The sequence below is a fragment of the Eleutherodactylus coqui genome, chromosome 1 (genome assembly GCF_035609145.1).
Source record: "Eleutherodactylus coqui strain aEleCoq1 chromosome 1, aEleCoq1.hap1, whole genome shotgun sequence".
In the NCBI taxonomy this organism is placed as follows: Eukaryota; Metazoa; Chordata; class Amphibia; order Anura; family Eleutherodactylidae; genus Eleutherodactylus; species Eleutherodactylus coqui.
Window position 1 is genome coordinate 361665774 of NC_089837.1, and position 17528 is coordinate 361683301.

At 42.8% G+C, this 17528-nt stretch overlaps 1 protein-coding gene across 1 annotated transcript in view; it reads right to left on the reverse strand.

The window, feature by feature from the left end:
* The window catches only part of MFSD9 (major facilitator superfamily domain containing 9), a 29716-nt gene that overhangs the window by 8808 nt on the left and 3380 nt on the right, over positions 1-17528 (reverse strand). The window contains exons 2-4 of the mRNA XM_066577799.1: positions 10575-10662; positions 8884-8927; positions 1657-1786 (exon numbers count right to left, since the gene is read on the reverse strand). Coding sequence (XP_066433896.1) covers positions 1657-1786; positions 8884-8927; positions 10575-10662 — 262 coding nt within the window. The remainder of the gene's footprint in view (positions 1-1656; positions 1787-8883; positions 8928-10574; positions 10663-17528) is intronic.

A 17528-nucleotide genomic window follows, 5' to 3' on the forward strand; every position in this document is an offset into this window, starting at 1 on the left:
CATTTGCTTCCTGCAGAAATCAGCTCAGTGCACTAGTCCAGAGAACAGCAGATCAGCAGGGATATAAAGCTGTAGACCCATACTGATCTCGTATTGATGACCTGTTCTAAGAATTCGTCATTAGTAGTTTAGTAGACCCCTTTAGTAGACAACCTTGTTAGCTGGACCATAGAGCGCTCATTTAAAGGGGTTGTCCCGCGGCAGCAAGTGGGGTTATACACTTCTGTATGGCCATATTAATGCACTTTGTAATGTACATCGTGCATTAAATATGAGCCATACAGAAGTTATTCACTTACCTGCTCCGTTGCTAGCGTCCCCGTCGCCATGGTGCCGTCTAATTTCAGCGTCTAATCTCCCGATTAGACGCGCTTGCGCAGAAGGGTCTTCTCCCTTCTCTTGGGTCTCGGCACAAGCGGTGTTCTGGCTCCGCCCCCTTCTGCGCGTCATCGCGTAGCTCCGCCCCGTCACGTGTGCCGATTCCAGCCAATCAGGAGGCTGGAATCGGCAATGGACCGCACAGAGCCCACGGTGCACCTTGGGAAAGGACCCACGGTCCATCGTGGGTGAAGATCCCAGCGGCCATCTTGGCTGCAAAGAAGAAAGAAGCTGCAGAGACGGGATTCGGGTAAGTAAAATTATAATTTTTTTTTATCACGTCCCTTGGGTTTGTCCCGCGCTGAACAGAGCAAAAGACCGCACAGCGCAAGCGCGTCTAATGGAAGGAGAAGACCGTGTTAGTCGGCGCCATGGAGACGAGGACGCCAGCACCAGAGCAGGTAAGTGTATAACTTCTGTATGGCTCACATTTAATGCACGATGTATATTACAAAGTGCATTAATATGGCCATACAGAAGTGTATAACCCCACTTGCTGCCGTGGGACAACCCCTTTAAGGAGAGCACCTAGAAGGTGAGTGAGGAGACTTATAAGGCCATGCATACTCCCCTGGGAAATATATGCAAATAAGGAAGATGGAACAATACTTTTGCAGCGCCACCTGTTGAATGGCAGCATTCCTGCAAATCAATGTCTACAGAACATTTATAAGTAAGAATGCATTGTATAAGTAGCCTAAGAACTGTAGCTTCATTAAAGGGGTTGTCCCGCGCCGAAACGGGGGTTTTTTTTTTCAATAGCCCCCCCGTTCGGCGCGAGACAAACCCGATGCAGGGGTTAAAAAAGAAAACCGGATAGTGCTTACCTGAATCCCCGCGCTCTGGTGACTTCTTACTTACCTGGTGAAGATGGCCGCCGGGATCTTCACCCTCGGTGGACCGCAGGTCTTCTGTGTGGTCCATTGCCGATTCCAGCCTCCTGATTGGCTGGAATCGGCACGTGACGGGGCGGAGCTACGAGGAGCCGCTCTCCGGCACGAGCGGCCCCATTCAGAAAAGAAGAAGACCGGACTGCGCAAGGGCGTCTAATCTGGCGATTAGACGCTGAAAATTAGACGGCACCATGGAGACGAGGACGCTAGCAACGGAACAGGTAAGTGAATAACTTCTGTATGGCTCATAATTAATGCACAATGTACATTACAAAGTGCATTAATATGGCCATACAGAAGTGTATACCCCAACTTGCTTTCGCGGGACAACCCCTTTAAATCAAAAATAAATCAGACTGGATTCTCAGCTCACATGGAGACTTACCCACAGGTATTCTGGCAATGGCATATATGTATATGTTAATGGATAAACCAAGAAGACCATATCCAAGTGCACTTATGAGAATACAGGTAATTAGTGCACTTCGTCTTCCAACAATATCACTCCAACTTCCCTGCAAAACAAAAGTAGCAAGTCATTTCAGTATTTTAAACTATTTATCATGATGTTTCAGCTTTCTCCCCCCCAGAGAATACCAGGATACATCACACTTGTTAAAGTGTTATCATCGTTATAAATTCCCCCCCCCCCCCCAAAAAAAAAAAAAAAAATTAGTAAAACAGCCTCAATATTTCAAATATCTGTCTTTTTTTTCTGCAGGGGTCTATGGGACTTGTAATGTTAAAATCGTGATCGCGCAAAATCACGATTTCGCGATTTTGAATGTCTGTGATTGCTTCAACGAGCGCTGGCTCTCATTGGCTGAGCTGATGCCCTCAGCCAATCATAGCCAGCACTTCCTGGAGGCAGGGATTTTCCAATCCCAATCCAGAAATGATGCTGAAGACCAGTGCTGGGGATTGGGGAGAAGATGCAGCGGAGCCCCGGACAGCTCTTCTAGGTGATGTATGTGGTTTTTTTTCTGCAGCCAGGGCTTATATTTAGGATTTCCTACTGTCAAGGTTGCATCGCACCGTACGAAAACCACGATGCAACAGAGAGGAAGGCTCCATAGATAAACATGGGCTACAAAACCTCGCAGGTTGCGTGCATATCGCAAAACCAAAAGATTTTTGTCTTGCAATGTCGCATGCTACAAAACATTGCAAATGTGAAGGAACCCATAGGAAAGCATGGGCTTCACATACATGTGCTTTATAGCATTGTCATAACTCAAAAAAAATAAATAAATAAATCGAGCGACTTGGTTGCCCGTGTGAACGAGGCCTAAAGCTGCCTATGGAGTGTTTGTGATCTTTCTTTTGTAACAAAAGAGGTACACTTCAAACTCTGTGAAGGTACTACTGATATAGTAATCTCTAGGCTAAGGGTTACATTTACTTTCACTGCTTAAGTTTTGTTTCTTTGTGTAAGGGCGCCTTCACACTGGCGAGAAAAATCACACAAGATTTGTGCATTGCGAGATATAAACCCATTCTTTGGAATGGGTTCATTCACATTAGCGATGTTTTCCTGTATGGCACCGCGATGCGATCCAGAAAACACATCGCAGCATGTCCTATCTTTCTGAGAGTTTGCCTGTTTTCAAGGGGCAACCGCCTTGCATCCACGAGGATTTCACATGGTAGCAATTGCGATATCGGTCTGAAGGGAGCTCGATTTTCAAGTTTGTGCATTGCGATAAAACAAAGGCTTCATAGGGAAACATAGGACAAAAGCAGAAAGATAGGACATGCCGCAAATTTTTTTTCACGCAACATCACATAAGTGAAAACATCGCAAAGTGAAGGAGACCATCGAAAAGCTTGGATTCCATAAGTTTGCGAAAAATCGCATGATTTTAGAGCCCGTGTGAAAACGGCCTGATAGTTGTATTCATGGCTTCGGAGCCTAGTTATTAGCTACCGTGTTTCCCCGAAAATAAGACAGTGTCTTAAACCTTTTTGAACCAAAATTAATATAACTTTTTTATATGTATAGCTGCCTGGACACTATTTAAATTGACTTTTTTAATTAACTCTAAGCAGGGCTTAATTTTGGAGTAGGGCTTATATTTCAAGCATCCTCAAAAAGCCTGAAAAATCATTTTGCATCCTCAAAAATTCTGGAAAATCATGCTATGTCTTATTTTCAGGGTATGTCTTATTTTCAGGGAAACAGGGTAGTAGCAGACACGCATAACAGAGATAACTAGAAACCTCTCTATTTAACCAAACTTGAACGTCCCTCTTTTCTAGTTTTGAATTACGTACGCACGCCTTATTTATCGTTTTACTTGCTATTCCAGGTCCTTATTGGTAACCAACACCCAGTTCTTGCTGAATGGTTGGCTTAGCGTCAAATGAGGCTTTGACATTCTCTCCCACTTTACAGAACAGTAAAAGTTGCACTCTCACAAACACTTTTTACCGCGGCGTCCTGAGCGCTGAACTAACTGCGGTACAACACTGCTATTGATGTCAATGGGGCCTTGCAGACATGCACTTGGATGCAGCGTTTCTAACACATTGATTTTCGAGCGCTGTCTGTTCTATGTTTGCACGTTTTTGCGCTTTTAACATACCTCATCACCCATCACAATGATTGGGTGTGTTAAAAAGCACTCTTCAACGCTGTGACATACGTTCAAAAACCCTGCTCAAAATCGACATAAAAGCACAGATGCAGATCTTGTCAATAAGGCCTCCTTCCCACGGACGGATTTCCGCCACGTAATACGCGGCGAAAATCCGCCACGTTGCCCGCAGCTATTAGGTTCTACTGAACCTAATAGCTCAGTGCTCACGGTGCGAAATTCCGCACCGTGAAATCACCCGTCCTCACCTGCGGCATGCTCTATTTGCCGCGGGTGTACGAGCGGACGGCTTCCATTGCAGTCAATGGAAGCCCGTCCGTCACTCTAGCTTCCGCTGTAGCACAGCGGAAGATAGCGTGATACCGCTTCCCCGCCCACCGCCAGCCGCGTCATGTGACGCTGTGGGCGTGTCATGACGCGGCCGGCGCGTCACATGACGCTGCGGCGCATGCGCGCCGTAGCGTCATGAGGGACAGAAGACTCCGGAGGTAAGTATTGGGGTCTCTGGGGGGCGCTGTGACGGATTCCACGGCGGAGCCCGTCACGGCCGTGTGCAGCCGGCCTTAGTGTGGATTTTGCTGCATTGTGGAATGCGTTCTGTGGAACATCTTGCGGAATTAGAATTAGAGTTAGAAATCCGCAACAATTATTCCGTAAAACGTCCTTAATTCCACAGCAGAAAGCTTTTCCACTGCGACATTTAATCTTGCTGCTTTGAAGTAAAGATGTGTGGATTTTAAAAGATGCAGAATTTAGGCTGCACAGCGATAAAATTGTGACACGGACATGTTTGCATGGACTAATGCCGCGCCGTGTGAAGAATCCCTAATGCACACAGCCTGTGTGTGTGTGTTCTTGTTTTCCGGCCGGTGATTAATTCCCCAGGTATTATTTGGAACATTGACAACTGTTAGGGAGAACCTTTTTTGTAATTTCAGCTACATTACTTTGTTAGTACAAAGACTATGCAAATAATTGTGTACCACTCTATGAAATGGAATAAGTGCTTTATAATAACTGGTACACATAACAGACATTCATATGCTACCGTGTTTCCCCAATAATAAGGCCACCCTGATAATAAGCCATACCCCGATTTTCAGGGGAAGGGGCCCTTCAAATATATTGTCGCTTCCCCGAAAATAAGCCCTAGTCACACTTCATGAAAAAAAATACTCACCACGCAGGCTTTGTCCCGTTCCCTAGCTGTAAAAAAAGAAAACTAAAAAAAACTAAAAAAAAAAATATATATATATATATATATATATATACATACATACACACACACACACACACACACACACACCTAGAAGAGCTGTCCGACTCTTGGCTCCTGTCTTCTGGAGGACGGGGATTGAAAACTCCCTGCCTCCAGAAAGCGCTGCCTGTTATTGGCTAAGCTCTGTAACCAATCACAGTCAGCGCTCAGCTGTCATTCAAAGTCATTGTTGCAGGGTTTACCTGCAACCCATTGCTTTCAATGGGGCTGCAGCAGCGCCGGGCTCATTGAAAGCAATGGGATAGCATTCTACGATAGCTGTCACAGCTGTGGAAGAAGTCCACGATGTACTCCCTATGTTTGCAATGGGGCTGGCCCCATTGAAAACAATGGGATATCATTGCAGACTTCTGTCACAGCTGCGGCAGAGGATTCTTTCATCCCCGCGGGGATGAAGGAATCCCCTGCCATAGCTGTCACAGCTGTGGAAGAAGTCTGCGATATACTCCCTATGTTTGCAATGGAGCTGGTGCTGCTGCCGCCGGCCCTACTGAAAACAATTAGCGATATCGCAGATTTTTCTTAGCGCTGAGAGGCTGGAGTGAAAAACCGCAAATGAGTATGAAACCATTGAAAAATCTTTGGTTTCGTAATCATGCGTTTTCACTCGCTCTCACATCAGAAGAAAACCCTAAGACAGTTTCTTATTTTTGGGGAAACACGGTAGCTGTGCCCTTTCCTGTGTGATCTAGCTTCAGCTTCAAATTTTTTTACTGCAAAAAATAAGTGTAATTAGATATTTGTCTGAAATGTGGCTATTTGTAAGTAATACATGGCTCTGTAATCTAGTTCCATTCAGAGGCCCACAAAGTGCCTACTGTTCCATGAACTCAAATCTGGTGTGTGAATGAAAATTACTAGAAGAACAAAGCAATCATATACAACAAAATGAAATAAAAGTTCAAAAATAAAATTGTTCTCTGCAATTTTTGAAACTTTCTGAGCTGTGGGGGTCTTATTTAAAGACCGTTTACATGTATGTTACGTGTAGACAGCATATATTATCCAGGACAAAGGCATGTGGGACATGTGCTTCTTATTTTGCACTGCACGGTACGTATGGGTATGACTAGTTTCTTTAGTGAAGTATCCGTCTGTCAGGATATGATTAGATATTCTGGAAACACAGCTGAAAAAAATCTAAAAGGAAGTTGTGGTCAGATAGGATTAAAAGCTAATGGCAAGCAGATTAAAAAGCGAGAGTCAGCTCCCAAGTCCTCTCCTTATAAGGTGCAGTGGTAGATGCTCCCATAATAATATTCAGTCGGGAAAAAAAGCGCAACCATTTACATTACAGAACAATGCTGTTTTACTTGCCAGGCAATGTAGTCACAGCTTTCAGCCCCATTAATCACCTGGTATACTGAGGCAAAAATACCCCCACAGCGATACCAAGCAGGCTTGCTTTCATCTTTGGCATCCAAAACCCTGTCTTGAATTAATTGGTGTGGCTGCAAGAGGATAAAGAAGAGGACCCAGCTATGTCAAAATCATTAAAAGGCTACTCACAACTTCTATTTGCACCATGTTACTTCACTATTCTTATGTCCTTTTGTTTGTGTGTGTATATATATATATATAATATATATATATATATATATATATATATATAAATAAAAGCCTAGCCTGATGAAAAGCCCTAAGTAGTCTTGAATGCTAGTTATTTGTCAGTATCTTTTGTCTACCATCAAAAGGTATTGACAATAATAATATAATAATAATAATCTTTATTTGTATAGCGCCAACTTATTCCGCAGCGCTGAGGACTGTCACTTTTTATCTTTTCTATTTGAGTTGTACAACTAATATACTCCTGTTTTAGGCAATTTAATGTTTCTACTTGTTTTCTGTGAGTGCCACATAAAGTTTCTGCAATGTAGAAGTTTTAGGTTTAAGACAGAAAGGATATGAAGTAACTAGCTATAGGAAAAGCACTAGTCATTATATAGTGTTAGAAAATTGTGTTTTTTTATATAGCACAATGTGATTGTTCCCAGCAAGAGAAACCAAGTAATTTTGTAGATATGATACCTTTTAATGGCTAACAAAAATACAGGATGTTATTGTGAGCTTTTCAACCTTTCAGGATTCTCTCTCAGTACATCAAACTGTGATCGGGCAGGCAGTCTATCAAGCCACCCCACAGGGATGGCTTGATAGGCATTCTGCCATGACAGCCCTGGAGCCTTTCAGAAGGCCCCTGGCTGCCATGACACCCACAGGGCTCTTTGCTATCTCATTGTGGTCGACCGTATGGGACCCCCGAACATCGTTCGAGGAATTTAAGCGCTGCTGTCAGAATTGACAGTGGCATTTAAAAGGTTAACAGCTCCGATGAGCCGCAAGGCTCATCGCAGCTATTGCCGCCGGGTGTCGGCTGTATGAAGGGAGCTCGCCCCGCAATCTCCCTTTGTGCACATCCTGCATCTGCAGGATGTAAAAACACAATAGGGGGGGGGGTTAAAATACTTTAAAACCTTTTTTTTTGTTGAGGCTGACCCTTATAGGACACCATAGCTAGCAGACTCAAAGGCCATTTTCAAGTCTTCGGGTGCCATAGCAATCCATCGGCTCCTCGTGATCACATCGTGGTGGTCCAATGGGTGACATAAGAAGCCCCTTCCCTGTGTCAGCCTTAAAAATGCCATGGTCGTTTTCACCGCGGCATGTAAAAAGGTGAAATGGAGGCATTTGTGGTATTTTTAGTCCCAGCTATTTGAGCAAGTGCCAGGCTATTGCACAGGAATAAAGCCCCTTAACGGTCGCCATAAAAAGACGTACGGGCGTTAAGGGGTTAATAATGTACAGCATTTTGTGAGTTGTATTACACAATTATGCAGATCTTTTATTATAGGATTTTGTTGAAGCTGTTGCATCTGAGTCTTGCATGCACTACTAATAGATATGTAGAAACAAAAGGCCATTCGTTGAGCACACAATAGCACCACCGTTATAACACTATGGGGCAATTTTTGTGGCCCTGTCAAAAGTGGACCTGTTGCAGTCCCAGAAAACTCCTTCATCCACCTGAGTGCCGCCTATAAATCAGTGGCTCTCTAGCACCTTTAGGCTGGGTTCCCACGGGACGGAAATCCCACAGAAATCTCGCAGCTTGGCCGCACTTCAAAACCCATGGGATTTCGACGCGGGTTTTGGAGTGTTTCGGCCGCTGGCATTCCATTGCGGCTTTCTCTCCCCATATAGGAGAGTAAGGCCGCAACTGAAAAAAAAAAAGAATTGACATGCTGCGGCTGTCAATTCCCCGCCACGTCGCTGGTTCCGCCCGGCTTTGCCGCAACGGATTGGCCGCCCCGTGTGGACAAGATTTTTGCAAAATCTCGTCCACATGGCTGGCTAATCCCGGGATTAGGAGCCGCCGGCGAATTTGCAGTACAGAAATTCCGCACGGAATTTCCATGGCAAATCCGTCCCGTGTGAACCCAGCCTAATACTACTGTACTAAGGAAGTGAGGTGGTTCAAGTCACTGTGCGCGCTGTCATATGTATGTATGTATGTATGTATGTATGTATGTATGTATGTATGTATGTATGTATGTAAATCAGAAGGTCGCTTAGATGGAGAAAGTGCAGAGGGAGTGTAGACTAAAACAGCGGTTATAAGTACTCGTTCACGGTTGGGGGATACATCCTCTCATGACATGTGTTCTCTAGGCCTACCAATGAGTAATATTATAAAATACGACTTATGAAATAGAACTTTCAGTAGGAAACTTACCACAATTGAACTAGAAAAGAGTTGAAGGATACCATAGCAAGAACCTAAAAAAAGGAATGTGAATATTACCATTAGTTCCAAAGAGGTGATCAAGGCTCATGAGGAGCTGAAACTAGTCCTCTGGACCTGTGATTTTTATATGCACAGATTACAATAAAAGGAGTTTTTATTCACGGCACTTCAAGTTCCCACCTGTTTGATTCTGCATTACGTATAAATACCACCGGATCGAGTGGTTAATGAAGTATGTGAGTATACTCCTATATGTGAAATATATGCTGCAAGCTGAAGTGGATAAGACGAGGTGAGACTTTTTTTGCTGCTTTACAAACATTAGTTCCAAAGGCTCAGAATTAGTTCAACAGCAAAAGTATCTCAACTGTGTGTTTATAAAACATGTATAATATACATGTTATTACTCATAGTGACAGACATGAAGATGCTACTGTCACTTCTTCCACACCGCCTGCAGCAACAATTCACAGCCTTGTGATGCACATCATACAGTAGCTGCTCTAAAGCAGATTTGCAAAATAAGTGAGGGCTTCCATTCAAGAAACTACAGAAGCTGGGGTTTTCTAATGCAGAACTTCGTCAAGAAACAATTGGGTAGTCATAACAATAAAAAAGATTTTCACAGTAATTGGCCCAAAGCTCCTCCTGCTTAGCAGCTGGGATAAAATAAAATGCCTTGTGATGCACATCCAGCTGCTGTGGAAATTTGGGAAAACAAAGTGGTATTTTTCACTGATTGATTGATATGAAGCTCTTTATACATTTTCCACCTCTTCAGTAGATATATAATGAATGTCTTGGGACAGAATACCTCCTTAAGTCAATTACTGTGTACATCTTCTAAGTTGGTAAGCAAATGGGAGAAGGTACACTGCCTCTGCTGCACCACCTATTGGACGGCAGCTTCCCTACAAGTCAATGTCTGACCTTTAAACAGCCTCTGTAGCATGATTGGCAGTTTAAGTCAAAGTCAGAGTCGGCCCCAGAAGGAACAGATAACTATGTATATACAGGCTGTTTAGAGGTTTTTTGCCCTATATCAGTGTACAGAATATTCGGTGAGAAGCCTATGACCTGGATTAGGAGGGGTATTGCTACGACTATCCTATTTCCCCTAGAAGAGGTAAAGTGCAAGGCCAGCGGGAGTCAAAAATTTTTCAAAAAAAGTTTCCAATTTTTTTCATTTCTATTGTACATTTATCTTTAAGTGGTTGTCCAACTTATTTCTGCCGACTTCCTGCTGTGCCCAGAGCCACCACTTGAGTCTTTCCTCTGCCCCTTTCACAGGCTGCTGCAGCCAAGCACAGACCTCCACCTTTGAGTGTCGAGTTTTTTAATTGGGTGCAGCAGCTTATGATGTCCCATGCGCAGGCTGCTGCAGCCTGTAAATTATGAGACACTGAGCTGTGACACTAAACACAGCGGGGAGCTGGGAGAGGTGAGAATAGGCTTGTTTGGTATTTTTACATGTGGGGGAGCCTGTTTATATAAAAAATGAATTACTTGGACAAACCACTTCAAATAGTTGCAAAAGGAATATCTGCAGTGTTGTAGGGGCGATCATTCATATTTTCCATTAACTACCTTTCTATGTAACTCCTGAGAAAACATGATAATATTTTAGGAATATTGCAGCATTTATCCCATTTGTACTGTATAGTAATACAAATTCTTACCTATTATTCCTGCTGTAGTTGGACTTGCCCCAAGTGATTTCATATGATGATTCAGTAATGGCACGATCATGCTTACACCAAAGAGGTCCTAGCAAATGTAAACATATCATATACATTTTATAAACAGCTGATACAAAAATGTTGACAACATGTTACAAAATTCTTTATTCTATTTTATGATCATTAGATTTAATTTGTAAAACAAGAAATTCAAACTAAATCACATGACAATCGCCACGGACTAAATTTCCTCTGCAGCCGTTTCAATATTTTCAGAAGACTCTTGCAGTCAGGTGGAAATGTTTTGGTTACTCTGCAACTTCACTCAGAATGTAACGCTCCTCCAATATCACACTCAGCAGCACTGGTAAGAACTACTGGCGACTACAAATAATACGGAAATACTGCCAACCACAGGTGACCATAAATATTATTTGTACTTTTTGTATATATGCATGATCATTGAAAACTGAGGAGAAGAAGCTATCAGAAAACGCAAATGGTAGATCTGGGTGGAATCGCCATAGCAGCATACCTGTACTTTAGGGTAACCTTTCTGATCTGCTGTGTATGTACATGTGAAATAACACTATATCTGGTCAGTGTATGACTTGCATCAAGCATTTTTCACTAGTTTCCCTTCTGCAGGCTGTCTATCTAATTTTCAGTTCTCCCTGTGCTGGTGGGTGAAGACTAACAGCTATGATGTGTTCTATGCACTGCTCATACAGAAAACAGCTGATTCTGCTTCCTAAGTATCTGTAAGAAAGAAATAATATCAGCATGGAGGAGGCTATAAGTACTGAGCAGTGTAGATGTAATTCCAGTAGCTTTAAATCGCCCATTATTAGCTTCAGTAGCCATGTCTCCCTTCCATATACTTCTATGGGCAGTATGAGTCATCAATCTCCTCCACTTCCTGTTACCAGTCTTGTTGTCTCTGTTATTAGAGATGGGCTTCACTTGGCAACATGCAGTGCATAGCACATTAGAAGAAGTGACACTCTTAGGGGCCAAGACTTCAGTGGAATTTTGCAGCAGAAGAATTTAATTTTAAGTAAATAAAGTAATTTTCACTTTTACTAGTTAGAACACTGGCTATCATATTAACACAAGTTGTCACAAAGTGCAATGACCGTTTAACTGTGTTAACAGGTTTACCATTTCTAAAAATGTTATCAAACAAACTTTTGAACTCCTATGTCCTATAGAGAATTTAATATACAATGAAAACCACAGAACACATGGAAAAATAGCAGTTTATGCAAGGTGATTTTGTATGTTAAACCTGTACCACGCCAAGAAGAGAAAACAACTGGACCAACTTGTCGAAGCTGCAGTCATTCTCCTTTCTATGAGAGAATCAGCGGACTTACACTCCAATCTACAGGATTCCGTCAAGGAGGTGGCTAAAAAAATAATACGTAGGTGGGTAGATATGTAAAAGGCGGGACTTACCTATCCCGCATTACCAGCAACTTAGACCACCAGATTTGTGCTTGAAAAAAAAGAGCATGTCCTGCTCCGAAACGCGTTGTACTCCATTGGTTTTTCCCTCTATTGTTGCCCATGTCTGCATATGTTTGCTTTCCTACCAATACACCAGTTGAAATTGTAATCTCCCAGGACTCCCTCTAGCTTACTAAGGACGTTCCTTTATTGAGAGTCCTGTATGAGCATAGGGCTCCTCAACAAAGTAAGTTACACCCATCCCTAGACCTGTATCGTTCACATTATCCTAAGTGCAGTGGAGCGCAGGGTTTTCTCTACTAGGTCTACTGTATTTTCCTTTCTATAGATTACCTTCTGTCGGCTAATAAATGATGCGGACGCTCTCTGCAGTTTTAAGTGACCTTCAAAACCATTGAAGAACTGACACCTTTTCACTGTAGACCACACATAGCCATGGCAGCTAGTAAATAACTTACGAATGTAGCAGCAAATGTAGACATTACCAGGGTGCTTATAGCAATTTTAGGAGGGATGGGCAAATTACTGTAGAATTTGGTTTGATGACTCTCCAAGCCAGCATGACCTTTTTAATAGAGTCAACAAGAACTTCCACAGATGCCAACAGAGAACAAACAAAAAAATGTTAAAGAGCAAGCAGCAAATTCCTAGCTACACTGGCAAACTACCAAGATTTTACCAACTATTAGACTAATTGCTGGTGTATATGGTGTATACGGTAAATTGCGATTTTGCGCGATCGCGATTTTAACATTACAAGTCCCATAGACCCCTGCAGAAAAAAATGCTGCGAATTTCGCAGGGAAAAAAAAAACGCCAGTGGGTGGGCGCCCTAAGGACGCAGCCCTTCCCCCCCCCCCCCCCCCATTTTCGGCTTTTCCTCCCCACTTTTGAAAAAATTATAACTTTTTTTTTATCTATAACCATAGCTGTATGATGGCTTTTTCTCTACGGGATGAGCTGTATTTTTCAATTGTACTATGTAACGTACCATATAATGTACTGAAATTTTTTTTTAAAAATTCTAAGTGGAAAAAAACTGAATTCCGCCATCTTCTATGGCGTACACACTGCAACAAGAATGACAGAACTTTATTCTATGGGTCAGTACGATTACTACCATACCAAGTTTAGATAGTTTGGGGGTTTTTTTGCTGTACTTTTGCTTTTTTTAAGAGATATAAAATATTTTCTAAATTATTTTCTGCCGCCATGTTCTGACAGCCATAACTTTTAATTTTATTTCTTTCGACATAGTTGTGCGAGGGCTCTTTTTTTTTTTGTGGTATGTCCTGTAGTTTCTATTGGTACATACAACTTTTTGATCGCTTTTTATTACATTTTTTTCTTGGAGATGGGGTGACCACAAAAACCGCAATTATAGCATTCTTTTTTTTTCTGATGTCGTTCACTGTGCGGCGTAAATAACACATTACTTTGATAGATCTGACTTATTATCGGTTTATTATTTTTTTTTTTATTACAAATATGTCAAAACAGGTTTTTATAAAGCTATTATTATTTTTTTCCAATTAGTAACACTTTTTTAAACTTTTTATTTTAGTACTCAGATGGGACATTGCCTGCAGTATGATGTAATGCCATAGCATTACATCATACCACAATCTGACAGACATTTTATCAAGCCATGCCAATGGCATGGCTTGATAGGTACTCAGCAATGGCAGCCCTGTGGCCTTTCAGAAGGCCCCCGGCTGCCATAACAATGGCATGGCAAACCGCGATCTCATCGCAGGGGGACGTACAGGACCCTCCGAACATCTGACGGGGCATTTAAATGTTGCTGTCAGAGTTGATTGCGGCATTTAAAGGGTTAACAGCTCCAATCAACTGCGCCGCTTGTTGGAGCTTTTGCGGGCGGGCAATCTCCCTCCATACACATCTCGAACCTGCAAAACGTAACTGTACGCTCCTGCAGCGTTACGGGGTTAAATGCTGCAGACAAAGAGGTTTTCTTTCACACGACACCTTCTTAAGTGTTACCTAGTTTTCTCAGATGATGAGCACATTACTTACAGGTTTTTGACTTACAAGTATCGCGGCACCCAAGGGGCAACAATCATCTTCCATGGCAATTACTTCACTTAAAAATAAAGTTTATTCTTTTAGACAAATAAAGCTAGAATATACTGTGTTTACCATTGATCTCAGGTACTAGTGTTGAGTAAACTTTTGAAAAGTTTAGTTCAACCAGTTCACTGAACTTTGGTTTGGTCTTTAGTCTTAGCTACCTATGCGTATGTAGGGCTCCAAATTCAAGATACCCATTCATAAGCACTTTCCAATCCAATTTGTATCCTGGTTTTTCTTGGGGGCTTACTCTTTTTCTGTTGCTATACAACGGCGCTATCTGCTGGCTAAAGCCAGTACTGCATGAGGTGACAGGCTTAGATAGGCTCCGACAGCAGAGAGGCTAGCAATATACAGTAAGAGAACCCCAGCCTTAAATCATAATGTCTTCAGACATCAGACAGTGGATTGGAAAGGGTTAAAATTCTACCTCATAGCTGTTTTTTGGAATCATGGCAGCAAGTGGAAAGTTATTGTTTCTTTATAACTTGTTTAGAAACATGTTTATAAGAATTTATACAAGTATCTCATCTATACAGCCCTTCTGTCTGTCCCTCCTTCCTATGCATACTTTGATAAGGGCAAGTAATGTATCCTCATGCTCAATACAGTGGCCATAGACTATTATGCATATATTGTGCCCCAGTGTGTCCCCGAATTTATATGGAGGTACATGGAAATTCAGCGGCATGTTTATTCTATTGTATTCCAAATTACAAAGGTAATCCACCTAAGGAATCATACAATGCCACACAGAATGACTACCGGTCTGTAATTTGGAATCACTGTGATGCCGTTGTACAAAGTCCAAGCAAAGATCATGTGCTACATTTTAGTGACCAAGCACAGAGAGATTTCAGGAACTATGGGTGTATGGGATACTGTTTGCTTACATACAGTATATAATACATATTCTTGTTGATATGTGTATAAGTCCACGGAAATACATATCGCCTCTTCTGCAGCTGCCATCACTGCAACAAGATTGTGGCTACTGGATTTTAGCAACAATTTGGATCATGAATTTAGAATCGGTTTAAGATAGTTACAATAGTAGCTCATGCTTTTCCTTCATCTGATTTTTGAGTTATAGATGCTCTGTAGAGATGAGCGAGCGTACTCGCTAAGGCAAACTACTCGAGCAAATAGTGCCTTTTTTGAACACCTGCCCGGTTGTCTCTAAAGATTCGGGTGCCGGCGGGGGAGAGCGGGGAGTTGCAGGAGTGAGCGGGGGGAGCCAAAACGCCGATGCTGCCGAGCGGAGCCGAAGGGAGAAGACCGCACAGTGCAAGCGCGTCTAAAAAAGCAAGAAAACACCGAAATTAGACGGAACCATGGCGACGGGGACGCTAGCAACGGAGCAGGTAAGTGAATAACTTCTGTATGGCTCATATTTAATGCACGATGTATATTACAAAGTGCATTAATATGGCCATACAGAAGTGTATAACCCCACTTGATTTCGCGAGACAACCCCTTTACTTATGTATGGACAGCGGGTTTGACTTCAATGGAGGCAGTCCCTGCGGAGTTCGTGGCAAAGTAGTGCATGCTGCGACTTTTCTTCTGCTTGCAGAATACGCAATTCGTATCCGTGAGTGTGAACGAAAGAGCGAAAATACATGCTTTTCAATACCTGTGCTTTACCGTGGAGCCTGATTGCAGATTGCACAATTGGAATCGGCCTGTTTGAGCCCAGCCTAAGAGCAAAAAATCTGAAGAAGGAAAGTAGCAGGTGATCTCATATAACATTTCCTAATCATTCAGCTTTATTTATTAGCTATTTTTCGGTGGGTTCACATCTGTGTTAGAACCAATGGCCGGACATTCCGTCACAGATGCAGCTCAAGGTAGCAGTAGAAAAAGTTTGGCAGCTGGGCGGACCCCATTATAGTCAAAGGGGTTCACCTGATGCTGTTCGGCTGCAGGGACTCCCCTTTCCTGCTCCATTCGAGGAGTTCCCAGTGCAGATGTGAAAGCACCTTTATGAAGCTTTTTAGGTTTCACTTGAGGCCGTTCTCACTTGGCGTATGCTACTGCGTAAGACGTAGTACCAACTTCCCATAGACTTCCAATAGTGCTGCTCACGCAATGCGCGAAAAAAAAATTGCTGCATGTTCTATCTTGGCGTGTATTACACACACGAACAAGCCAAGGTAGTGTATGGGGATTGGCGGTACACCGCAAGTATGCATGTCATTGCGTACTAGCTGCACGTGCGAGAGAGATACATACGCGGCACACCATTAAACACAGTCGTGTGAGCCTGGCTGGTGAACCACTGAGCTTGGGATGGAAGCCAGTACTCTCAGCAATAAAGTGCATTGCATGTTTTAATCCATGTTCAGAGCATGTACTGATGTGCATCGGATTCATATATGTCACATACTATAATGTAGGAATCCTGGGTTTTCTTCTGTCATCACAGCACACAATGCACACGCAGCAAGCCGTAAAACTATTTCAATGCCGTGTTAAAATGTTGAAGTACTGGTGTTCTGAGATTGCTCGGCTGGTATTTCTGGGGCGAATACTTAGGGAGTTGTTTCGAGCAGCTGATGGCTAAATGTAGATACAGTTCACTTAAGTCATCAATGATGGTTTGTTAATGGAACATGGATGCTTTATTTTCCAAACAATAAATTTAGAAGTGAATTTAAATACATTTACTAGAGTTTTTCCCCGGAAATAAGACACTGTCTTATATTAATTTTTGCTTCAAAAGAGGCACAGTGTCTTTTTTTCAGGGGGTGTCTTAATACTTACCTAGCAGGCAGCGTCCCTGTCCCGCTCGCTGCTCTGCAGGTGGGCTGGCAGGCTTCCTGGTAACGTGGGTTGATACCCTGCCTCTAGTAAGAGAATGCTGTGATTGGCTCAGAACCATTGCCTGAGCCAATCACTGCCAGTGCTTGATGAGCCAATCACAGCCATTCAGTGATTCACGGCCAGATATCGCACTCGCCCGTGTGAAGTTAGCTTAACGGTACCTGCTCACAGGACGAAAGCAGTAATTCCGCAATGGCTAAATCGGCAACATTTAGGTGCAGATTAGCTGCATTTCAAGAGTTGAATTCAGCATCGGATTCTGTGCAGAAATTTCCTGCTTCATGTCGATGATAGTTTTAAAGGGCCACTCTGGGAAACACACATTTTTCCATCCCTGTCCCCATGCAGTTACTTCAATGTAGTATGGCATCCTCCCAGTCTGATTAGCCACCATGAGGATGAGCAGTAATCTCCTCTGTTAGAACCGTGTGACAGAAGCTTTGTGATTATCATCAGTAACTGTGACAAAAGTGTCTGGGTACTCCTCAGGGGCGGATTGGGTCATGAGGCAGGGGCCATGTGCCCCCTGGGCCGGTTCATCAGCAATTGTTCTGGGCTAGCCAACTG